A 25,826-nucleotide genomic window follows, 5' to 3' on the forward strand; every position below is an offset into this window, starting at 1 on the left:
CAAGATTTGAAATCATGATGACAACCACCTGTGTTTCTTACAAGACAATATACATCAAACTATATCAAAATGCCAATGCAACCAATCAAGCAGATGCCTACTTGATTGATTCTTCTTATCAGATCTTCTAGTCACCAGTACAAACCTATAACTGAACATCCAAAAACATAGCTGACCATGATCTCCTTCATCACTGAACACAACAATAATCACCTTCACTGTTGACTGCAACAGGGCTGCCATTGGATCTTGAAAAACATGAAGTTTTGCCACTACCACCTCCTGCTGAAAGATCAAGGTGTCCTTTGTTTCAAATTCTGATCTGCCTTCATCATGTGCTTCGGTGAAAGTATGCTCATGGGCTTCAAAAAACTCTGAACAAATGGATGAGCAGATCTCTTCTTGGAAAAACATTTCAGCACATGAAACATATGAAGAATCTGAAAGGTAATCCTGTATGCTCTGATCTTCTATAATTTGACAAGATGGTGGGTCATCTTCAAATGATATGACAGCCGGATTATCATCTTTGTGAAAGAAAACATTATCTATTTGCTGATCTACAAGACAATCATCTTCTTCAACAGAGGAAGAAGTTTCCCCAACACTTTCCTAACTATGTGTGCATTGCAAATCTGCGGTAGCTTGGGCTGTAACAAGACCTTTCAAAAGCTGATCTATCTCTTCTTCAGACAAAGGAGACAATGCCTTTTGTTTTCTTCTGCTTAAACAATAATTATCTTCATATGACCAGGCATTCAAACTATCATTTATTACTGAGCTATTGAAAGGAGATTCATCACTTACTTGCACAAAGATCTCACCTTGCTGTTCATGAACATCTGAATCCAAAACTCTGTCTATGATCTCAACAGTAGAGCTCTCTTTGATGGGCTTCAGCACAAGGTATGCTTGGTCATCACAATCTGAATGTAGTTCTGAAGTAGCTTTCCTAACATTATCACATTCTGCAATCTGGTTTTCTTCTGTGGGCAGATCTGAAATACGCTCTTCTCTTTCATCAATTACAGCTATATGACCATCTTCAACCCGCTGATCTTGATTCTGCTGCAAAATATCTTGATCATTTTGACAAGTATCCACTAGGTTCTCATCATGTTGCTGAAATGGATTCTCATACAAAGCCTCCATGATCTCAACATCCATAAAATTATCATCTTCATAATATTCCTCAAGGCTTTCAATAAAACTATAAGCATGCTTGCAACAGTCTTGAACCAAATTTAACGATGGATAAGATGCTTGATATCTTTCAATAAACAAGGCATGAAAATCCTTTAAACAGTAAATACAAGTAGGCGGCAAACTTTCATACCATGATTGGGCTTTACCTTCCAGAGTGGCCAAGAATATTTTCATCAAGCAATCTTCAGGAAAATCCACCTTCAACTTGCGAATATGCATATGAAATCTAACTAGATGAAGAGCAGCATCCTTCTTACCATCATCATTAAATATAGGCAAATTCCTTGACCAATCTACCTTCGGAATTTTATTCGGAAAACCTGGAATGTGATCTCGGCTCAGGGGAGCGTATCTTCTTGCGATCCGATCCATCTTGAAAAGCTCAAAGCTACTGATCTCTCTGCAGTGAAGTCACCATGAAGCATTGATCTCTGGAGTTTTCAGTGAAGGAGTCACCAGGTGAATGATTTCAGCCTTTCAAGTGTCTGATCGTTGTCCACTATCAACAATCAGATCTGAACTTGATACATGTACTAGGGTGAAATGCAAATGAAGTGCTCTATTCACAAGCTCACGGAGATTGACTGAAGCAGCGTTTATCTACTAACGCTGATGTAAAACAAGAGCGTTTTCGAAGGCTACCTGGCGTAACTTCAGGCTCCGTCTAAGACTTATGAAACAGACACATCAATCCATAGACAAGTTTTTTCTCCCCAGTATGGTCACCAGTATGTTAGCGCTTGAAATTTCACCTCAGGCTGAGAAAGGCAAACCTCAAGGCTACATCAAACCATTTAGCCTCGTAGCTAGCCCTACGGGGCAGGAGAAGGCTCTCTCCGGTCTATCTCGTGAAATTTTCAGTGGGATGATATGACCAACAAGGTGACACTGATATTAGGCTAGTAAATTGATTATAAAGGTTGATTTGGGGGTTTTTGGTGGCAAATTGAGGAACTGCAATTTAGGGTGCGGGGATTTGACACAGTTTCTGCACGGGGGTCTTTGGGGCGAGATAGGAGCCTGTATTGATGCCTTTAACTGAAATGAATGGTGAGGAATGAAAGATGAGGAGCTAAAGAGAGAAAACAATCACTTTGAATTCTTTTTAGACAGAAGAAAACATTGAAATTAAACAAATTTAAAAGCAGAGCATGGCTAGCATGAATTCATACTTTAACACTTCATTTGTTTAATGTGCAGTAGTAAAGAAGGGAAATGAATCACATAACAAAGCTTACAAGAACATGAAAAACACACCATCAACACATGAGTCCACAAGAATCCCAAAGATGACTGCAAAACCCTGGTCTTCCTTAGCCAAAAATTGCAGAGATACAAGTGATAATACAATGATAGCTTCTCCCTCAAGAGTCCAACCATGAAAATGAGCAAGAAAGTACATAATATAGATGATATAACCTCTTTCCCTGCCTCCATGGGTCGAGCTCACTATCCTAGGAGCTGTTTGAACCACTTCTAAACTAAGCACTAGAAAATAGGCAGTCAAAACAACTTGCCTCTATAAACTTGGAAACCAGTTCATACATTCAATTTTTACCCTTTACATGCAAGAATCTTCTAGAAGAGTTAAACAAGAGTAAAAATATCCAAAAAGTGTCACAATTACATCCAAGAGGATCACCATCCACCTCAAAAAGTCAAACTGGAGCCAAACTGCGTTTTCTGGGCTGAACTGGTCAAATCTGGCAAAGTTTCCTCAACGGGTCGCGCACATTTCCTCAACGGGTCGCGCACTTTGGAGCTCTGTTTGGAGGCCTTCGCGGTGTCAGAATTGGGTGTAGGATAGCTCGTTGGAAAGGTCTCTGAGTCTAATTTCCAACCCAACTAGAATTTTTGGATTTGGAGGTCATTTTCCTAGTCAAAAGTCAATTCTCCCAAGACTGCTTCGGCAACTCAAAAAAGGGGCATAAAATCAAATTTTGCATGTATTTTGACCTTGTGGAAGCCCAAAACCCCATAAAAACTCAAGTCCATCCATGGGCATATGTAATTTTGCATGAAAAATCTAAAAATTCTGAGTTTTTGCAAAACGGAGCTACAATGACAAAGGGTCTCACCGGGGGTGAGACCCGTTGAGAAGCCAAAACCTGTAAATTTCCAAAAAATACCAAAATTACCCAAAATTCTCAAAAATTTTTGGGATTTGTGCTGTAGCTGATGCTAGTGAGTGCCATGATCTCTGAGGGATGCCTTAGCCAAGATACAGAGTGGATTGGTTTTCTTCCTCCGCCTAAGAGCCTCGGACAACCTCCTTTGGAACATTTTCATTTTGGCCTTGCATACATGCATCCTTGCCCAATAGTGATTCTTCATGTTTCTCAGCAGCCTTTTCTCTTGGTTGGACTTAGCCAACAGCTTCTCCAAGTGGGCATTCTCCTGAATGAGCAGTGAATCTCGATCAGCAGGCAATGGTCACCGGGTCTTCTACGATTCAAGACTCGGTCGCTACGAATCCTCCATAGCTCATCAAGCGCTTTCTCATCCTCCAATTGTTTGTTCCGCTGCTCCAGGTAAGTAATAGTCCATTGAGCACCCTCAAGTCTCCTCTGTAAAACATCATTTTCAGCCCTGAGATGCTGAATGATCTCCTTTGCCTCTTGGCTAGGAGAATTGACCTCAAGATCAATCACTGGATCCTCATGAATCATGGGCTCTTTGCCCCTCTGTAGTACCTGTGCTGGTGAAGAAAGCGAGGCCCCTTCCACCTGATGTGGAGATAACACTCGCTATGCTGATGATGAAGGCGAGACCCCTTCCACCTGCTGTGGAGAAAATACTCGCCAAACTGCTGCAATTAAGGTCCTTTGGCCTTTTTGATAAGTGACAAGCGGAGGAGAGCTGACATGGCTAGCCCCGGGGATATCATGCTGCTGTGATGGTCTACCCTCCTTATGAACAATCTCATGATGTGGTGAAGGTGCTGTGCATGACATATACATCATCATCCAATTTCATTTGCAAGGATGTTATGGGAGGTAGGGTTTAGGGCTTGATTTTTTAATTTCTTAGGAATAGGGGTGGGTCTTAGGGCTCTTAACATTTTTGGTAGGAAAATTTAAATACAAATGATAGGGAATATGAAATAGGATATGGGAAAATGTAAGAACAATAGGGATGAAAAGGAATACCTTAAAACAACACAACTAACCCTAACAACTTTGACAATTTCAAGCCAAAAGCACAATGGAGTCTGTACTTGCTTGCAAATGAAGGCTTTTAAAAATATTATCATGATCTTCTTATACTGTAGCAAGCAATAATTTTCATGATTTGAGGGCCTACCTTGCAAGATTGAGAAATTTTTGGTTCCTTGGCAGCTCACTGGCAAATTTCTGTGAATAAATCCCCAACGGGTCGCGCCCCTCCCAACGGGTCGCGCACGTTGCTTTTCTGAACTGCAGAAGAGCTCTCAACGGGTCGCGCACCACCCAACGGGTCGCGCATCTTTCAGGAGGCTTTTGGAGGTCTTCCCTGTGTCAGAATTAGGTGAAAGATAGCTCGTTGGGAAGGTCTTTGAGTCGACTTTCCAACCCAGCTAGAATTTTTCAATTTTCAGTTGATTTGACCTATCAAAAATCAAATCTCCCAAGACTGGTCAAAAAGTGCCAAATGAGGCTGCCTGAAGGAAGAGTGCTGTTGCAGTCAACTTTTGAATGCCTTCCTCAACCCCAAATTGAGCTCATGATAGCTCATTGGAAATATATTTGTGTCTAGGTATCATTTTACCCATCAAGAAAATTATTTGGCCAACCAAGCTAGGAAAAAACTTGATTTTCCCAAGGTCACTTCAGAGGTGTCTTTGATTCTCCTGAGGCAACGATATTCTTGACATTTCTCTCAAACCATGACACCTGTGTAAAACGTGAAGGAGTTTTTTCTTCCTTGGAATGTTTTGAGGAAAAACCTCTCTCAGTTTTCCAAAATTCATCTTTGATTTCTCTGGAACAACATTTGAGTGCGACTTGTCCCGATGTGTGAAGCAAGGAATTTTGTCGAAATGGAGCGAGATGAAGGGGATAGGGGGCTTCTAAATTCTTGGGGAAATTTGTGGGAGTGGGGAGGGATGTTAGGAAGTAGGGGAAAGTGGAATCTCAATGATTGAGTGAGGGGAAGGGGTCCAAAAGGGCAAAACACAGGCCCAACCTAGAAAATTGCCAGGTTGTAGCTAGAAACTAGGGTTTGTGGAAAAATGAGGAATTTGGCAGATCTAAGGGATGGGAAGTGTTTTATAAGGTACTTTAAGGATATGGGAAGGTGTATGAACATTAGGATATGAGTTTTACTGATTATTTAGCCGCCCAAGAGAAATTGCCTTCAAAACCCTAGGAGAGGGAAATGACCTTGCCTAGGCACAACTGAAGCATGAATAAGGTGTAAAATGACTCATTAGACATTGACATGATAATGAAAACCCTATGAATGATGATAGACTCAGTTGAATGATGACATGGACCGCCATTTGGACAACTTTAGAAGGAGTAAAAGCAAACCCTAGACCTAATGCCTAGTGACCAAATTTTGCTTGAAGACTCACTGAAATGACAAAATTTGACCTTGACAATTCAAAATCACTTTGTAAGAGCACATTTGATCACTGGAGGAAGGCTAGAAAGATTGACACTAACAGCACCAACCTCCATGGTGCAGCCCTCTCGGCGTAGCTCCTCCTGGCGCACTTCTTGCTTCCATCGCGCATGCCCCTTACTTTGTTTTTCCACTTCATGGGCAGTGTAGTTTATAGTCCCGCACTTCCTTGCAGCTGCCTAGAGTACTAAGACTATCCTGCCATCATGTAGTCATTGTGCAAGGGTAGGATCCCCTTTATACAACTTCAATCGACTTCCATTGACTTTTCCCGGAAATAATTCGCCATTTAGCTTCGCGAGCTAAACTACGCCACCATCGGTAATTTCATTGACTACATAGGTGAAATCCTACTAAGAATTGATCTTCTTATAACTCCAATAACTGCGCGAGGCATTCCTCAATGGTCTCGCGATCCGCCATATCAGTCAATGGTGCAATCTGTAGACTTGGCACAATATACTCCATGGGCATCACATCCTCTATCCCATACACCAACTTGAATGGAGTTTGGTCAGTTAGCATTTTACATGTCATCCTATATGCCCATAGGACTTCTGGTATGCGTACATCCCAATTGTTCTTTTTTGCGCTACAGACCTTTGTCAATGTGTTCTCTAGGATTTTATTGAATGTTTCAACCATACCATTTGCTTGAGGGTGATAGGGCGTACTCTTTTGATGATAAAACTGGAACTCTTCGAGCATTGCGGTGATTGTTCCATTTATAAAATGTGTACCCCTATCACTCATTAGTATCTTAGGGAACCCAAAACTTGTCAGGAAAAACTCAAACAGGAACTTTGCAACTATAGCAGCGCTACAGTCTTTGACTAGTTGTACTTCCACCCATCTTGTCAAATACTCAGTCGCAGTAATAATGTACCACACGCCCATCTTTTTCCCTGGTGGTTGTATCAGACCTATAAAGTCAATTGCCCATTTTTCAAACACCTGCAATGAAATCTAAGGATTTAAAGGAAATTTATCCCTTCACGATGGCTTTCCTGTATGCTGACAAGCATCGCAGGCCCTACAATACACCTTATAATCCTTATGCATCATTAGCCACCACAATCTCATGCACAGAATATTCTATGCAGTTTTTCTACTTGCACAGTGTCCTCCTACCACTCCTCCATGTGCTTCGGTGAGGATGCCATATTGTTCAAACTCCAGAACATATTGATGTAGTATTTCATCAGTGCCCATCTTATAGAAGTGTCCAGCTATTACAGAAAAATCAGTCGTGCAGACCAACAACTCCTTTTTCTGTTGTGTCAAATATCCTTACGGGGTTGTGCCAGTGGTTAAAAACTGGATTATATCAACAAAATGATCATCTGCAACACGTACAACAAAGAGATATGCATTCGGCAACCCTTCCTCCAAATTAGTAGCTTCTTCACTTGTCCCAATTATGGATAGATAATCTGGTCCCGCATTCAATCATGCGGGCTTCACAATTACCTCAAAATCATATTCTCGGAATAACAATAACCGCCTACAGATATTCCTCCCCAACACAGGCTTGTTGACCAGGTACTTAAGAGAGGAGTGATCCGTGTACATATTGAAGTGTGCACCTAATAGATAATGTCGAAGCTTTTACAACGTGTAGACCATTGCCAACCCTTCGTGATATGTAGTTGAATAGTTATTCTCTGCCATTTATAATTTCCTTCTTGCAAAGGCTATAGGATGATCAATTTCGCCTTCGCCTGGCTGGGTCAATACCACACTTAACACAATACAAGAGGCATCCACGTAAACATGAAACTCTTTCTTCTAGTCTGGGAACACCAAGATGGGTGCAGTCACCATCTTTTCATTTAACACATCGAGACTGTGCTGACACTCCTCATCCCAGCAGAAAGTCTCATCCTTCTTCGTAAATTTCTCCATCGGCGCAGTTATCTGTGCATAAGCTTTAATAAACTTTTTATAGTAGCCAGTGTGGCCCAGCGTTGCACGCATCTGCTTTATATTCTTCGGAGTCTCTAAATTGACAATCACTTATATCTTCACAGGCTCTACCATTAGTCCTTTATTACATACCACATCACCTAGCAGTATCCCATAAGGCACACAAAATATACATTTCTTCAAATTCGGGGAAATCTGGTATCTGCGACAAGTATCTAACATAAGGGGTAGACTTGCAACGTGGTGCTTTACCAATCCAAACACAATCCAGTCATCAAAATATACTTCTAAGAATTTATGGATGAACTCTTTAAAAGTTGAAATTACAACCCTCGAAAAGATCGCGGGTGCATTTTTCAGCCCGAATGGCATTACTGTATACTGGAAGAATCCCCACTCTATTGCGAAGGTCATCTTGCTACGATCCTTTGGTGCGATCTTAATCTGATGGTACCTTGAGAACCCATCAATGAATGAATAAGCTTCCTGTCCTCCAACATTCTCCAAGACTTAATCCGTAAATGGCATTGGTAATGGGTCATGAATGCACGCATCATTGAGCTTTCTCAGATTTATGCATATCCTGATTTCACCTTGCTGCTTCTTTTCTTGAACAACCATAGGGCTTACCCAATCACACTCTTCTATTGGCTCAATGATTCCAACTTCCATCATTTTGTCCGGCTCCTTGTGCACTTTCTCCTTATACTTTGGATTTAGATGGTAGGGTATCTATTTCACTGGATTCACATCGGGTTTTAGAGTGATATTCATCACTCCTATATCCCCCACTATCCCCTTCAGATCTGAGAACTTGGTAGGAAACAAGTCCTCGTATTCACACAACAATTTCGCCACTTTATCAACTGTATATTCATCCCAATAATCGCCTATATTTGAAATTTAGGCTGTGCGTTGGATCCAATGTTTACTTTCCTGGTCTTCAAAGGTTTTGTTATATCAGCGTTCATTTTTTTGGGTCCTTCAACCTCACGTTGTCCCTCGGTCTCTGGAATGTTCATTTTTTGGGGATCCTCTTCTTCTTCTTCCGCAGTTATGTTGCATAATTCTAATGCATGGTACAATTGTGTATCCCAGTCTAGTTGAACCCATTCTACCAACTCCTCAGGTGTTCTGAAGATCACGGCCTTAATTTCCTGGAGCGCTTCATCAATGCAACCAAATCCATCCTCAAAACTGAAAGTTAACAAAAAACTTTCTCGCAGGATGTCCCATTCGACCATCCCATGGTGTAACTCCATTTCTAAGTACCAATTCATTGGATTAGTATCTAGGGTATGAGAAAAGGTATGTACCCATTCGGGTTGAGGCTCCGCTCCCCAAGATTTACTCCATCGCGCCAAATGCTCGCACAGATCATGCTTTCGATTGTAATTTTTAGTCATACGGGTATTAGTGTATCCAAACCTTAGCTTCATCATTCATCTATATTCCTTCCAATCAACGAAGCTATCCTTATGTGTACCCCACCAATGGGCAGGCGTAGAGCGCAGTGCCAGATCAAGTGCTTGGAATCAATGCTCTTGTGGCACCTCTCTTTCAAACTCATCTAAAAATAAATTAACATCATTTAAGCCATCATAAAGTGGAAGATTTCTTACCTCCGTGGATACACAATGAAGCGACTTTGTCATCATATTACATCATAGCGTAGACACTTTGTGTATTTATTCTTCCAGTGCTCGAGTTCTTCGTCAGAATCTGAGGTACATGAACTATCACTATGCCATGCAATTCATCCATCCGTAGTGGTATTGATCCAATCTTCCTCCCATGTAGTGATCTTGTATATTTTATCCAAATCATCATCCTCTTCATAGTCGCGGACTGGTTCAGTGTAGCGCACTCCTTCAGTAGGATCCAATGGCACAATAACCCTGTGTTCCTTCTTCTCGAACGTCATCCTTCATTTTTTCATATTAATTACCGCATCCATGTTGAAGGCCCAATCGATTCCTAATAGCACAGGGTAAGGATTGTTTTCATCAACTATTTCAATTACTTCAAAATCAGCTAGAGTGCTCGCTCCCTCAATGTCTACTATTACCCCATACAAGCGCCCCATAGGAATGATCTTTTGTTGATTGGCCATGCATAGATGTATAGGAAACCATTGTAGCACAGGTCTCCTCACCCTTTCCCATGTCTTCTTAGGAAGTACGTTCGCATCGGAACCCAAATCCAAGATGACTTGATCCATTTCATACTCTCCAATCTACGCGGTCAACCTCATCTTGTACCCTGTCCACTTCTTATGTTTACCCAACTTTCTCACAGTGCGCTATTCTGAAGGAATCTTAATTTTTATCGAACAATTATCAATTAGCTCCTACAACCCTTCCACTTCCTTCTTATCTCTCAACAACTTCATACAAGTTTTCATAAAAGTGGCTAATAGCGAGGGATCCACGTCCTGCACTTCACTGTTTTTAGCTATTTCTCTTGACTCCCTGATGTAGAAGCTTCAAAAAAATTCTTCTTGGCCTCCATAAAAGTTTCTCTTACCCAGTTGAGATCAAATCTGACTTCCATTTCGCCAGCCTTATGTATCCATCCTTCGATCTCTGGCTACTTTCCTTTATCTTCTCCTGTGGACATACCACTTCACGTCACTATATTAATGTTGTGATCTTCTTCATGAGGCTCTGCCCTCATCATTTGTATGTTTTTCATAGGTTGTTGCATCCTTTTCTCCTGCATCTTGGCTATCAGCACAGGGTAATCTTCTATCACATGATCAAACTGCCTACAATACTGACAAGATGGATGTGTTGGGTTCTGACAGTTACGCGTAAAATGTCTTGCTCCGCCACAGTTATAACAAATGATTTGTCCATGATCTCTCCCGACCCCTCCTCCTCTTCCTCTTCCACAACCTTTAAATAATCCGCATGTTGTACCCGCGCCCTAATCCTAAGGCTGGTTTTCCACTTGCATTTGATATGTAGGGGTTCGCTCCATCATTAGTTCATAGCTTCGACAGTTTAACTCATCATGCCCAACCAATTTACAGAAGGTGCAAAACAACTGTTGTGGAATATGATCAATCTTTTTCAAAAGGTGACAATGGTCAATCATGTGTTTCCCAGCTATTTGGATAATAACACACCATAAGCATACTACTGCGCTCGGTCCCCCAATGTTTACAAGATTTAAAGGAACAAGACCTCCTCCGATCAAATAATTAGAATAAACAAGGCAGTGATCCTTATCATGTCCCTTATCTTTACATTTTATGCATCAAACTTTAGCACACACCTCAAGCTGTGTTTCCTTTCCTGTCTTCAAGCTCTGCAACTCCATGTGTAGGATTTCCAGCTGCGATTGAATCTATTGCACTCCAACATTTGTATCCAACACTAGTGAGGCTTCCAACCTCATTGTGATCTCCATAGTCTCTACTTGCATTCTTATCTTTTGTTGTGATAATGGAAATCTTAGATGTGGAAGGAGGGACGTGATGTACTAGTCCCTATGTTGAGAATCCGTGATCGACATGTTAACCTGTCGTATCAGGCACTTCAACCTCTGATCAAAGTCCCACTTGGACTCATTTACCCTCTGTTGTATCTACTTAAACTCCGTTACAGACTGCGCCTGAGACTTAGGATTTTTAAACTCATTGTTCAACGCCTGTTGAGTCTCTGCCATCATCGCGCGAGGTCTATCCTGACAGAACTTGATATACCAAGTCAACATCCTATCCTACAACATTGTGACCAGTTGTGCTTTCTTTATATTATCATTAGTAATTTGTTGCATTGTCCAAACAACATCTAGAATGAACCAAAATTGTTCGAGGTCTTCGCTTCCTACCCCTTTAAAGACTGGCATCTTCATCGTTCTCACCATGTTGAATGGTTGATGCAGAGGTGGAGGTGTAGGTGTATGCGGCAGAGGTGGAGGTGGATGTGGAGTAGATGGAAGAGGTATCTCACGATACGCTGACTTACCAATTGCAGCGCGCTTCACGGTGTATTCAGAATAGTTCCTTCGTCGTCACTAGAATAGGATCCTAAGAAAAGACTATATTCAGAGTCTAATTCTCAGTTCCTTCTTAAGGGTTTTCCACTTCGCGTAGTCCCAAACATCAAGGTAATGGCATAATTACTTTTTCACACAACAACATCTTAATCTAGGTTTTCAGAGACTTTAAGTACTTACCTCGCGGTCCCTTGAAGGACCTGGTCTTTGCTTCACTATAGCTGATGGTCGTATCAATTGCAATCTCAGTGACGAATCCTCCTAAGATACGATAAATCCAATGATCAACGACCCATGCAATGTTATTTTCTGAAGCTTCTAGGCACTGCACTAGCTCTCAAGTCCACAAAATAGGGTCGTCATGTCTCCACGTACCCTAATTATCCGCTAGCATGGACAATCACTCATGTAGTTTGCAAGGAAAGAAATAGAAGAAGATTTCTATATCATATGTGTTCATGTCTCTATTCGACCACTATTCCTTGGATAACCTTGGGTTTCTGTTCTCCTAAACTGCAAACATGTGCAACTTTCAATCGATCCACTTCTTAATTTCCTTCTTAGTAGGAAACCACTTATTCGACATCACACATTCCTCAAACAGATCCCAGTGCTGGCAACAGAACCATTTGTTGGCTTGATGGGGCCTGACCTAGGTTCAACGTTATCTGTGCCAACCAACAAAACCCTAACTGTTGGCCCTTTCGGCAAAAACCGCGTAGTGCAGGTTGTAGTCTCACCCAAAGTAGTATTGGGGGATGACAGAACCAGGTTTCTACATCCAGAGGCCTGTGTGATGTGTTCCTCCCATCCTTATAGATTAGATCTACCTTCGCACACCTTCTAACCTTCCGAACATATAATTATTGTAAATTTATTCAGATGACTTCTATATCTTCACAAACGTTCCTAATTATACTCATCATGAATAAAGATTACAGATCTACTATTTTCGCACAGTAAATTACCATTAATTCGTACAAATCATAAAACAGAGTGAAGATACATAAACTTTACAGAAGTAAATAATAGGACACAGATGCATCAGAATAGGCTCAAAACAGTGTTTATTCAGTATAATCATTTAGATACAGACTTATTTTCCCTACACACTCAGTTGTAGGGGCCTACGCACTCAGCTGCAGGATCCTTCCCCTTTGGCCTAAGTACAAGAAACATACCTCTCCTGTCTTAGCACCTTGCCCTTACAATGATTCTTCTCTAATAGTTACTTCCTAAAACTCGCTATGACTCATCTATATATAGCATTTTTTGTATAATACCATGGTCCACGGACCATGGAAGGGTCTCAAAACCACTCTATCACCTACCCACCTAAGGGACTAAATCCCCTTTCACTCTTACTAGCTTTGCACTTTGCTTCCATATTTCGCGAAGAATTTACATTCATTACAAAAAGGGATTACAAAATTTACTCAAAATTGACTTAACTGACCCGAGGGACCCCATCCCAACACCCTATTTTCTCACACAAACTTTACTACTCAATAACCAGTTCTATTTTGTAACATCCCATACCGATACATTAATACTTCGAGACCTTAGTAGCAAAAATTGACTCACAAGATACATGCAACCATACCCTCTCTATTCAAACATATACAACAACATATAAAATACATACTCTGAACTCACAAGATTCTCAGTTATTGAGCACTTCTCAATTCTCCAATTGTGACCACACAAGACTCATGTATATAAAAAAAGAGTAATAAATGGAGAAATAACTAAGAACGAAACTATCTAGAGGAAGCTTAAAATTCATTAAATAAATTGAGAAATAATACATATACATTAAATACTCGTTATAAAAAATATTTTATCCATAGAACCCAACGAATAGAATATTCAAGAAAATACATTAAATTTAACATTTATGTTTATACATGGCTACAACTAAGTTGTTGTAGGAACAACATAATAATAAAACCTATTGTAGGTAGTTCCATCACATCATGTACAGGAGAACTTATCGAAGAAAACATGTATGCTTAATTATTCTACAAAACTAAGTAGTAAAAGTTCATTGCATATTATAGAATTGAGTATTAACAGACTCAATATCAGGAACCACACACATAGAGTTATTTGTGTTTGTCCTAATACAAAAATTAATCCATCTATGACTATGGCCATAGTAGGCCAAAGAATATTAGTGGGACATAACCACCCTACAATAGAGAGGAAAAAAAGACAAATTTAAAAGATGTTCCAGTACTTGAGATGAACCAGGGTATATATAATTATAAAAAAAAATCCACGCTAACCTCAAAATGTCTGAAAAATACTAACCTGGAGCTTAAATAATAAATTAAATCTTCATTAGCAAGTGAAAACTTAATTTTAATTACAAACCTTGAAGATAAATTGAGGGGTTTGTTCCCAAGTTTTACTTGGTGATTATTTTTTAAATGCGAAGACTGCTAGACCTTGGAAAAAGGAAATTGTCATTAGTAGGGAAGCGTTTGAGTAGTTAACCCTATGCATAACTAAACAATAAATATAAATTTTAACAAGAAAACGGAATGATAATAGTGTACCTATGATTCGGGGAAGGTAAAATCACCTTCAGAATTGCTAAGAATGAAGTTGAAACTTTGGAGCTACTGAGAAAGTGTGTGAAGGCCTAATTTATGGATCATATACCAATATAGTAGAATAATAACCAAAGAAAAGACCCACACCATCAGTGATAAATAAATTAAAGGGAATTATGGAAAATATAGCCCTAATATCTACCTATACGATAATGCCAACCCTAACCTTCGAGATCGACATCTCTGATATCTACTCTTTTGAATGAAATTGGTAGCAGGAGCTGAAGAGCTCATTAACATAAGTGTGGTGAACCATGAAATGTTAAAAAGAAGGGCGAAAGCCCCTTTGGATGCCCTTAGATCTATACAGAGTGGTATAAACGTTTTCATCTATGAAACTCTTAAAACTCTAAGAGTGAAATTTTAAAGATAAACACTTTTTGACAACCCAACAAAAGTCGAGCTCAATCATTACTTGTAGCATTAGACTGATAGGTGATTACAATGCCATTTCAAACCACCCTAATCTTCAATCCAACAACCTACTTCACGGAGGAAAGAACGAACATTCAGGTATAAGCTTAGCATAAAATGCAATGGGTTTGGAAACACAAGTGAAGTAAAAACCCTCATAAAACCTATAGAGTGCAAAACTAAAAAACCCCAACAATGGAAATGATGGAGGAGACAAGGGAGGGGTTGTAGTAACTATAAATAATTATCGAATGACTCTCAACATTAGATCTTTGATTTTGATCTCGACCATCTCACTTTGACACATCGCATGACCGAATGAGGTGTCACAATGAAACAAAGCCACACAACCTTAAAATTACATGGCACACCATGGTATAGATGGGGCACTTCAACTCCTCATTTAAAGGGTAGCACATGGTTAAGATATATATGTTACATAAGATAGATCCTGGTATCAAATGTGTTAGCATTGGTGGGATGTATATGTTACATATGCAAGGTCGTGGTAGCAAATGTGTTGTAAAACTACTTTTTTCTTATATATCCAAGGGATAAAATAGTAACATAGGATGACTTGATTATAATAAGACTCCTTAACATTGTCAAATGTTACTTCTCTTCCCGAATAAATGCATATTGACACTACCAAAGTAATGGTGAGGTTAGGATCAGTTTTGATTCATATATAACTAAAAAATGCAATGAACATAAAGTAAAATCTGTGAGGTTAGAACAAACCAACATATGATACACTTAATTACATATGTGATAGAGAAGCATAAGATTATTTTTCAAAATCATAATTAGACATGTAAACATGTAAAATTGAATAAGAATTTAATATATATATTTTTTATATGGTGAAAATTTGAGGTATATTACTTTGTGTGTGTTTTAGTTTCAAATTTGATGTATATTTGTCAACATACTATTTTTGTGTGTGCATGAATAATATCATTGCGATACCCATTTCTAAATTTATCAATATTGAATAAATACAAGAAAAGATAAACTAAGAAAACAATTATTGTAATATAAAGTCACAATATTCAATGAATACTTAAGTGAATGTCATTCAAATAAAGTCTCATTGATCAACATCATTCCCACTCTCAACTTTATGTTGAATATATTCTTGTTTTTCCTTAATTGCTAGAAGGCCCCTCATTTAATTTCATTTTCTCTCCTCTCCATCCTATTGTAGGTGTGCATACCCATATGATGGTATTAACATCAATGGCATTTTCTTCTAAGGCAGTAATAAAATGTTTTTTTTGTTACATTTTCTATACAAATTTTAAATAACACTTGATGTTCTAGTTTACTTCCATTACTCAAGAGTAGCATCCACATCTCAATAAACACGTCATTTCATTACTAATTCATATCGCATAATCTTGCTATGGTGTTGGTCCTATGAGTATTTGTCCCTTTACAACATCATTGTGTAAGGGGAATGTATCACAAGCTCATTATTTAAAGGTATAATGTAGTAACCCTCAATTGTCGAGGATATTATCCCTTAAGTTTCTTCCATAACTTGGTAAATACTTTATTAGAGAATTGTTTCTTATTATGGATGGCCAAATTAATTATTGTGTGCTCAATGCGCTAAGGGAGAGTGTCCACATATTTCTATATAACCTCCTAATAAGTCTCATAGGATGACAATATTGTTCCTTTTCATGTCAATCCCTTTCTTCCATATTGAAATGTATGTTTGTAATTCTTCTTTTTTTAATTAATAATAAAAGGATTCCCTCTTTGTATTTAATAAATAAAGCTACCCCACCACATATTAATAGGAGGTTACTATTTTTTTTCCTTGAAGTGATGCTTTATAATGGGTAATTAACCTATCATTAATGAGATGAAATTTCAAGAACTAATATCCTTTCAAACCAATGTTATGGGAGTTAAATCTAAAAGGTGTGGTTCCACAATTATTTTCATATAAGAAGAAAATATCAATTAAATATGGAACATAATAATTTTGATGTATAAGAGTTATATCTAAAAAATCTGGTTCCACAATTCTTTTCATGTAAATCAATTAAATATAGAACATAATAATTTTGATCCTCAAAATTTTTATAAGTGTTCATAACAACAACAACAAAAAATAACCTTTCACATTAATTTTGTTGATAACTTTTCATTATATACCCATGGGAAAAAAATACAACTTCCACAATATCAAATGCCCTCCCTCACATTAAAAGGGACAAAAATATAAATACATTGTAATTTTTGTTATTACCTACACAATTATCTATTTGTTATAATATTATGGATAGAAATTGTCCTTTAAACTTACAAAATTTTGTATTATAATGTAATTTTCTTTTTCTAACCTATTACATAAAATATTATATAAAATTAATTTAATATAAAATTTATCTTTAATAACTACATTATTAAAATTTAACATATGATCTGGATAAAGTTTTTAATATCAGATGGACCATAAACATTCAGGTAATGAGATATTTATCTATTTCACTTAACCCCATAAATCTGCATAAGAAGAAAGAAAAAATGGACACACGAGGATAACTATATAGGAAATTAAATATAGTTTTTCAACTTAAAATCTTACCGATATAGGAAAACGTAATTGGCAAGTTTTGCCGGATTATTTGATAGATTGCTGAAAATGACTCTTGAATTATTTGATAGATTGATGAGAATGACTCTTGATGTAAGGCCTTCGAGTTGCGGATGCGACGGGCGTCGGTGAGGACGTGCACGAGGGCGCGTGGGCGGGCACGCGGGCGTGCAGGCAGGCACACGGGCGCACAATGCGACGGAGCTGCAGTGGAAATGTGACGAAAGTGCGACGAAGCCGTGGACATAATGCGACGATGAGGAGAACACTTAATGCGACTAAGTGTTGGACGTGAGCATATATATATGCAATGATTAGAATGTATGCAGCCGACTTGTAATGAAGACACATGGGCGTATTATGAGTGGTTGTGGGGTCGGCCATGGGGCTGCACACCCCATGTAAAGCCACGTTAAGAAGGCTATATACATGTGAACTTGAGAGCTCATTTGGACATCGAACTCTCATGACTTCTACGCATAAGAAGGGGTAAAATCTGCGCAAGAGGAAGATAGGAACAGCGCATATCTCATGCACTCTATCAAGGTGCAGTTTTGGTGTATTCTTGTGCTGGGTGAGGTGTAGGCAAGTGTGCCGGGGTTCGGTTTGGATGCAGATTTGTGCAGGACTTGGTAGAGAGGAATAAGTGGCTCGGGTGAGCACTTCTCTTTGTGCAAGGGTGCACATGATTGTAAAAGCAGGTTGCTTATCTTTGTAAATTTGTCTAAGTGTGAGACTTGGTTCGGCCAAGACACACTTGTGTTGTAAATCTGATATTCTTAATAAAATTGTCGGGCAGACTCACATTACGGGGAGTTGCCCCTCCCCTTTATACTTGTTGCAATTGTTGTTGTTCTCGGTATAATTGCATGATGATAATGAATGAGTATGGGCTTCATTAAGTATAAAGGATAATTGCTTTTACTTAGTTGCGAAACACAAGCTAAGTATGTTAATGTGAAAGTAGGCGTAGTCCACGAATGTTAGTATTGGTGAAAAGAAAGCGTTCGATGGTGCCGCACCTTGCTCCAAGCGGTTGGAAGACTACCGCAGGGGTAGGGGCGTGATAGGTGGTATCAAAGCCAGGTTGGAGCTGGTGTTAGAGCATGGTTTGCTCATGAAGGTTTGAAGTTGATAACAGGTATTGAGACTTGAACAAGGTTCAGGTGTTGAAGCATTTGAAGGTAGTTTCAAGTCTCGGTTTTGAGCAGGGTTGCTCGTGACAATGGAAGCAGTTTTAGTAGGGGTAAAGCTCGGTGCTTGGACCAAGCTGAACAATGAGGCATGGCAAGTTTGGGAGAAGGTGGAAGGAAGCTCTTGCTTACCTTGGATAGGTTGAAAAGGTTGAAGGAAGAGAAGCCCCGTATCCGTGAAGAAATTGAAGCCTTGGAAAAGAATGTTGAAGGAGAGCTTCTTCGACTTGGTTGGACAATGGAGTAAGGTGAAGTTGCAGATTGTGCTAACAAGGAAGAGGAAGCCATGGCAGTTGAAGATGTTGCAGACATGACCATGATGGAGGATGAACTTGAGGGTGATCAAGTTGGACCAGGATCGTGCAGTTTGCAGACATGGACGAATGAGGAAGAGCCTCATGATGATGATGTAAGTACCATTGATACTTGTGTTTCATTTGGGCATTTGGTGGATGGACCATATGCAGGGAAGGGCAGAGCCAGTTTGCCAATGCTAGGGAGGATCTTACCATGGATGACTATGATGGAGCCTTGTATGGAGAAGCAAGGATTGTTGATTGTTGTAGGACTTGTTGGGGTTGTTTGTGACCTTATGGTAGAAGGTGCAAAGGCCCTTGACAAGGGAGGAACATGATGATCATTGTGGAGGATTGGGTCATGCTTTAGCCATATGGAAGATTGGCTAAGTGCCCGGCATGACTCATGGACAGATTGGAGGGCACACGCTTGGGTGGACTTGTCATGGCCGAGACCAAGAGATAGTCTTGGTGGACACTTTGGTGGAGGAGCTGTGATGGAAGGGACTCGTAATGATGACGATATGGTTGGGTGACCGAGTTCACTAAACCGAAGATTGTAGACTTGGATGAGGATGACCGATTGTTGTGATGGGTCTACTTGGTTGGACTACATGGGAAACTTAGTCATGGACATCAGGTTGGAGGTATGGAGCATGGCAGTCTTATGCAGGGACATTATGTGGGAGCACTTGTAGAGGTGTCATGGACATCCAATGAGGAGTGCTAAGGCAAGGATGTTGTGCAGATGGATTTGCTAGTGTGACATGGAGACTTACTACTTATGAGTTGATGGAGAGGTTGTGCACTCTTGTACAACAAGGCCATGGACTTGGATGGATTTGTGAGCAGATTATGGAGCATTCCTACTACATGGAGATGTTGGTTGGAGATGACTCATGGAGCCGATGATGATATGAGATTGTTGTGACTTTTAGGGACTTCATACATGGTGGACTTAGAGGATTTGATGCATTGAGGAGCTGAGGTCAGGAGACTTTGATGCAGTATGGGATGCATACTTTCAAAGTACATGTATGGGCATGGCTTGGAAGAGTGACTTGATGTGGAGGATCGATATGAGACACTTTGGAGTGATGGAGTTACGATGATGGTGATGATGCCTTGATTTGGGCATGGGTTGAGCCGAGACTCAACTACTTTGACACATGGATAGATGAGACAAGTGCATACTTGTTTCTATGGATGACTTGAGGGATGACACATTGCAGATATGATGGAGGTTGCTTCATGGACATGGATGTGGCACATCGAGAGTCGAGGTTTGATGAGATGATCTCTTCATATGGAGGAGACACACACACACACGATGATGTTGGGATAGATGTGGCTGATTTCATGTAGCACATTGACACCAAACATCATGGACAGCATGTTGCAGATGAGGTGGATGTAGTTCCATGGACCTGAGCATGGATTGTGGAGATAGATTCTTGATGATTGAAGGATGTGGCGGGATGTTTTGAGAAACGACTGATGGTGGCATGAGGATGTTCACTCTCATGGATTGAGCGTGATAGTTGGACTGGCCATCCGACTAGTTTAGGCATGAGGGCTAGTAGTGGACAGAGATGTGTTAGCGTTATGTTGGAGTATCATTGTAATAGTTCACATGGAGACACATGATGAAGACAGGAGGTCAGCAATCATGGATCGAGACAATATCTGATGGAGAGCATACCGTGGAGGTGCATGCCTTGGTATGGTGAGTTTGGTGGCAGCTGGTCATTGAGCTGGGACATAGTGGAGAAGAGTCTCTACATATGTTGCAAGGATGTTTGCCTTGCGAAGAGGAGTTCACATCACAGATGAGTGATGATCTTGGTGGATGGCTACCAGGATGGTATGTTGTCGAGGACGACAACGATTTCAGGTGGAGGAGGATGTAAGGCCTTCGAGTTGTGGATGCGACGGGCGTCGGTGAGGACGTGCACGAGGGCGCGCGGGCGAGCCCACGGGCGGGTGCACGGGTGCACGATGCGACGGAGCTACGGTGGAAATGTGATGAAAGTGCGACGAAGCCGTGGACATAATGCGACGATGAGGAGAACACTTAATGCAACTAAGTGTTGGACGTGAGCATATATATATGCGATGATTAGAATGTATGCAGCCGACTTGTAATGAAGACACATGGGCATATTATGAGTGGTTGTGGGGTCGGCCATGGGGTTGCACACCCCATGTAAACCCACGTTAAGAAGGCTATATACATGTGAACTTGAGAGCTCATTTGGACATCGAACTCTCATGACTTCTACGCATAAGAAGGGGTAAAATCTGCGCAAGAGGAAGATAGGAACAACGCATATCTCATGCGCTCTATCAAGGTGCAGTTTTGGTGTATTCTTGTGCCAGATGAGGTGTAGGCAAGTGTGACGGGGTTCGGTTTGGATGCAGATTTGTGCAGGACTTGGTAGAGAGGAATAAGTGGCTCGTGTGAGCACTTCTCTTTGTGCAAGGGTGCACATGATTGTAAAAGCAGGTTGCTTATCTTTGTAAATTTGGCTAAGTGTGAGACTTGGTTCGGCCAAGACACACTTGTGTTGTAAATCTAATATTCTTAATAAAATTGTCGGGCAGACTCACATTATGGGGAGTTGCCCCTCCCCTTTATACTTGTTGCAATTGTTGTTGTTCTCAGTATAATTGCATGATGATAATGAATGAGTATGGGCTTCATTAAGTATAAAGTATAATTGCTTTTACTTAGTTGCGAAACACAAGCTAAGTATGTTAATGTGAAAGTAGGCGTAGTCCACGAATGTTAGTATTGGTGAAAAGAAAGCGTTCGGTGGTGCCGCACCTTGCTACAAGTGGTTGGAAGACTACCGCAGGTGTAGGGGCGTGACACTTGAGGTCGAGAAGCCTCCCATCCTCTCAAAATAGACCGAGTGTTCGCTGGCAACCATATTACGGATAACGTAACCTTACTCGCAATCTTATCTTAACGATAAGTTCAACCATACGGTAACATTCTCTGTCATCTAAAACTTGGTTGCCAATTTTCCTTTGGACGTTTATATGAAATTAGCCTAATTGCTACAATTGTATAATCTGTTGCAGAAGCCCCATGAGTCTTAGCTCAAATCGCTAGTAGTAAACTATGGTAGTGGATTAAGGGAAAAGATAAGAATAATGTCGGCCAGTACTGATATGAATATGTTGGAGCAAAAGGGGAACCATGGTCTGCATGCAGTGATTGTGCCAATTCCTGAACAGGGTCATGTAAATGCTCTCATGAATTTGGCCCAACTGCTGGTTATAAGAGGATCTTTTGTCACTTTCGTCAATAGTGACTGGACACACAAGCGCATGGCGGAAGCTTCAAAAGACGATAAATCTCTTGTTTCGAGAGACGATCCTGAGTCGGAGCAGCACAGACAAAAAATTTGATTTCTGTCTATTTCTGATGGTTTACCACCCAACCATGGTCGCAACTCCAACCCGAGCGAGTTCGTTATTGCCCTGCAAAACTTAGGCCCCGCGTTGGAGGACCTCCTTAGAAGCGCTGGAGAGAAATCACCATCATTTCCACCCATCACATTCATTATCACAGACGCCTTCATGTCCTGCACAGAGCAAGTCGCAAGCAATATGAAAGTGCCCAGGGTTATCTTCTGGCCTTTTTGTGCCGCTGCCTCCATTTCTCAGTGCTACGCCCACTTACTTCTTTCTGAGGGACATATTCCAGTAACTGGTATGTTTCTCTATTTACTACCAATATCTGATATAGATTCTCTCAATCTTGTGTTAACCTCTTTAATCTTATTTAAGGTCTTTTTTTTTTTTTCTAATTTATTATATAAAGCAAAATTTATACTATTAGCCTGATAGGGTGGATGTAAGGAATGATGAGGGGAACGATTGCAGGCATTGCCTCCTCCTCGGAGAACTGCACTTTTGTACAAATGGCTTGTGCCATACATGCAATCACAGCATGGAAGTTTCGCCATGAATGGAGTTAAATTTATAGGTGTGAAGGTTGGTGAATGGGTGTTATTAACCATTATGATCATGGGTGTTTGTGAAGGTGGAAGAGAGAACGAAGTGTTTGTGCAGATCACTAACATGGAAATCTTTGCTCTTAGCAATACATGTTGTTGCAAGCAAGGCTTTCCTCAACGCACTTTTGGAGGCTACCAACGACAGGTCTGGGACCCTGGAGAGGAAGATAATTGGAGGCCACGCTGTGGAGGGGATAGAGTGGAATTCACATAAGTGGTCTATGGGAGTAGCGTCACTGAGTTGGTATATAGATTCAACCACCCTGGTAAGTCCACCAAATGGGTATCTCATCTTCCTTATTGTGATTTTACATCATTTCTAGGGGGAGGTGTCTTGTAACTGCGTTGGTCTCTGGATTTTTCCATTCCCTGCTATGGGTAACCTGAGCTTTCGAGTTGGCCAGGCATATTGTAGTAGTGTTAGTGGTTTTGTTGTTTTTACTTGGAATACAGGGTTAACAAATTTGGAGTAGGAGGAGGGTGAGATTCCTCGAGGCCTTGTCGTTGTGACCAACGTTAGAGGGGGGTGTGATCTGTGGTGCAGTGTCCCCATAGTTTTTATGGTGGTACATCCTTGCATTAGGGTGGTTGTTGGGAGAGGGTCCGCATAGGATTGGGCTGGAAAACAGGGTCTTGCCTTCTCCTTGGTGCAAATTGGGGTCGAGGAGGTGTTAGGGTACCAAGAACCCAAACTCTATGGTGGGAGACGAACTACTGAGAGGGGTGGCAAAATTGTTAAAAGAAAGTCAAGGTTGGTTTTCGGTGATGGTAAGGAAATAAGGCTTGGAGAGGGCCCTTGCTGGAGGTGGTGCCCCAAGAGGAGGTGTGAAGCTTGCGGCCCTGGAATTTAATAGTGGGGTACCGAAGCTTGGTCAATTACTCCATTTGTGGTAAAACAAAGAAGATTAGGAGGAGTTCAGTTGTCTAGAGGGGCAATGAAGATTTATAGACAAAGGGTAGAGCGAGAAGAGGGATTGGACTCCGAGAGAAGTGGGAAAAACATGGAAGGGATGCAGTGGTAGTAGAGGGAGAAGTTGTCCAGCAAGCAGAGCTTGATGAAGTGGTGGCCCATAACCCTAATGAGTAGCTCAGTTGTGTATTTTTCCTATTTCTCCTTGCCTGTTTAGATGTCCTAGAAACACAACTGTGGAAACTTACAGAGTCTGCTTTTGCAAACTTACACTGCCCGTTGATCTTTGCCAATGAACAAGTAAAAAGTTTGGTCTGTCTAAATACCTACATATACACTAGATTCTGATGATTACTCTATGAATTTTTTGAAGTTACAATAGGATACATGTAACTAACCTACAGACATAGTGAAGGTTTAAGATTTCTCTATATGCAATGATGTCTAAGAGATTGTAAATGAAGGATGAAACGCTCATTCATATACTGTATATTTTTACACTCCTATAGATCAGAATAATTTTATTCAATTATTATCATTTTCTATGCAAATAGAATAACTACAGTTTGTATCTTCTTCAGTAAAGGAAGCTAAAAATTTAGAAAATCTCATCACTTGTCTTCCGGGCAACATCCCACCATTGAGGCCAACAGACCTACTATCCAACTATCGCGCTGAAGGTCAATACGAAATTCTCTTCAATGCCTGTCTCCATGAATCAAAGAAGCAAAGTAAAGGGGACTACACATTAGTGAACACGTTTGAGGAGCTGGAAGGGAGGATGCAGTAACAGCACTAGCTTTGAATGGTTGTCCTGCTTTGGCCATAGGACCTCTTTTTCTTCCAAATTTCTTAGAAGGTCGGTCTTCTAGCTACAGTCTGTGGGAGGAGGACGAGCGTTGCCTGTCATGGCTGGATATGCAACAACCGGGATCAGTTATATATGTTTCCTTCGGAAGCGCCGCTTTCAAATCACAGCAACAGCTGGAGCAGCTGGCCCTAGGGCTAGAGGGCTGTGGACAACCTTTCTTGTGGGTTCTCCTATTGGATATCGCAGAAGGCCAAGATGCGATTTTACCTGAGGGCTTTGAAGAACGAACAAAGAAACGGGCAATGTTTGTGAGGTGGGCGCCACAGGTGAAAGTACTTGCCCACGCTTCTGTGGGATTATTCCTCACACACTCTGGATGGAACTCTATGTTGGAGAGCATGAGCATGGGAGTTCCCGTAGTGGGATTCCCAGCTGTGGCCGATCAGTTTCTCAACTGCAGATTCTCCAAGGAGGTGTGGAAGATCGGCCTGGATTTTGAAGACGTGGATGTGGATCAACACAAGGTAGTTAGGAAAGAAGAGGTTGAGGATGTTGTGAGGCGAATGATGAGAACACCCGAAGGAAAGAAGATGAGAGAGAACGTTCTCAGACTCAAGGAGTCAGCAACAAAGGCAGTCCTCCCTGGAGGATCTTCTTTTCTAAACCTAAACACTTTCGTTAATGACATGACGATGAGTAAAGTGCACCAATCCAAGAGTGAAACCATGTGACTTGGATTCCAGAAGATATCATTAAACACCTGCCAGATTTGAGAATAATGTATTTGAGATAATCAAAACTCTTTCTAAGCCTTAGGATACCTCCACTACAGGAAACTCCTCTATCTGAACATGCTGTCCGAGGGCTTTGAAACCTCTCACGTTTTACTCAGATGGGGGTTTACTACACAGGAAAACCAGTGTTATTCATTATCAAAAAAATATTTTAGATGTTGAACATATTAATTATAATCATCATCAACACCCCATTTCATGGCTTGAATGGCTGCAGCTGATTCAGAAATTACACATTAGAATGAGTGGTAGATTTGGTGACCTTGCAATATATTGACTGTAATGATTTTGTTATCTTTCTGGCTGATTGTTTTTTTACTTAATTGAAACCAGATTCGTGGCCGAAATTTGAAATTTCCGTGGCTAAAATCTTTGCCTGAATGTATTTTTGAAGCATCCTCTTCCAGTC

General features: G+C 40.5%; 1 protein-coding gene and 1 pseudogene across 1 annotated transcript; both read left to right on the top strand.

Moving 5' to 3' along the window:
* The first annotated feature begins 22,299 nt into the window (after positions 1-22,299).
* Positions 22,300-24,602, top strand: LOC149248171 (UDP-glycosyltransferase 85A5-like). Its single transcript, XM_089458361.1, has 2 exons — positions 22,300-22,595; positions 24,394-24,602. Exons 1-2 carry the CDS (start codon positions 22,463-22,465, stop codon positions 24,600-24,602), a joined length of 342 nt encoding a protein of 113 aa, XP_089314487.1. The 5' UTR covers positions 22,300-22,462.
* A 78-nt stretch (positions 24,603-24,680) lies between these two features.
* On the top strand, positions 24,681-25,621 carry LOC149248172 (UDP-glycosyltransferase 85A8 pseudogene; annotated as a pseudogene).
* The last annotated feature ends 205 nt before the right edge of the window (positions 25,622-25,826 follow it).

This window comes from Pinus tabuliformis, chromosome 7, assembly GCF_031772625.1.
Source record: "Pinus tabuliformis cultivar Carrire ecotype Pingquan chromosome 7, CPIR1, whole genome shotgun sequence".
NCBI lineage: Eukaryota > Viridiplantae > Streptophyta > Pinopsida > Pinales > Pinaceae > Pinus > Pinus tabuliformis.

Excerpts from the sequence above, each read along its gene's own strand:
- LOC149248171 (XM_089458361.1), top strand. The coding sequence starts at position 22,463 with ATGTCCTGCACAGAGCAAGTCGCAAGCAATATGAAAGTGCCCAGGGTT. Across the intron at positions 22,596-24,393 it reads GGGACATATTCCAGTAACTG|TAAAGGAAGCTAAAAATTTA; the intron begins GTATGTTTCTCT and ends TATCTTCTTCAG.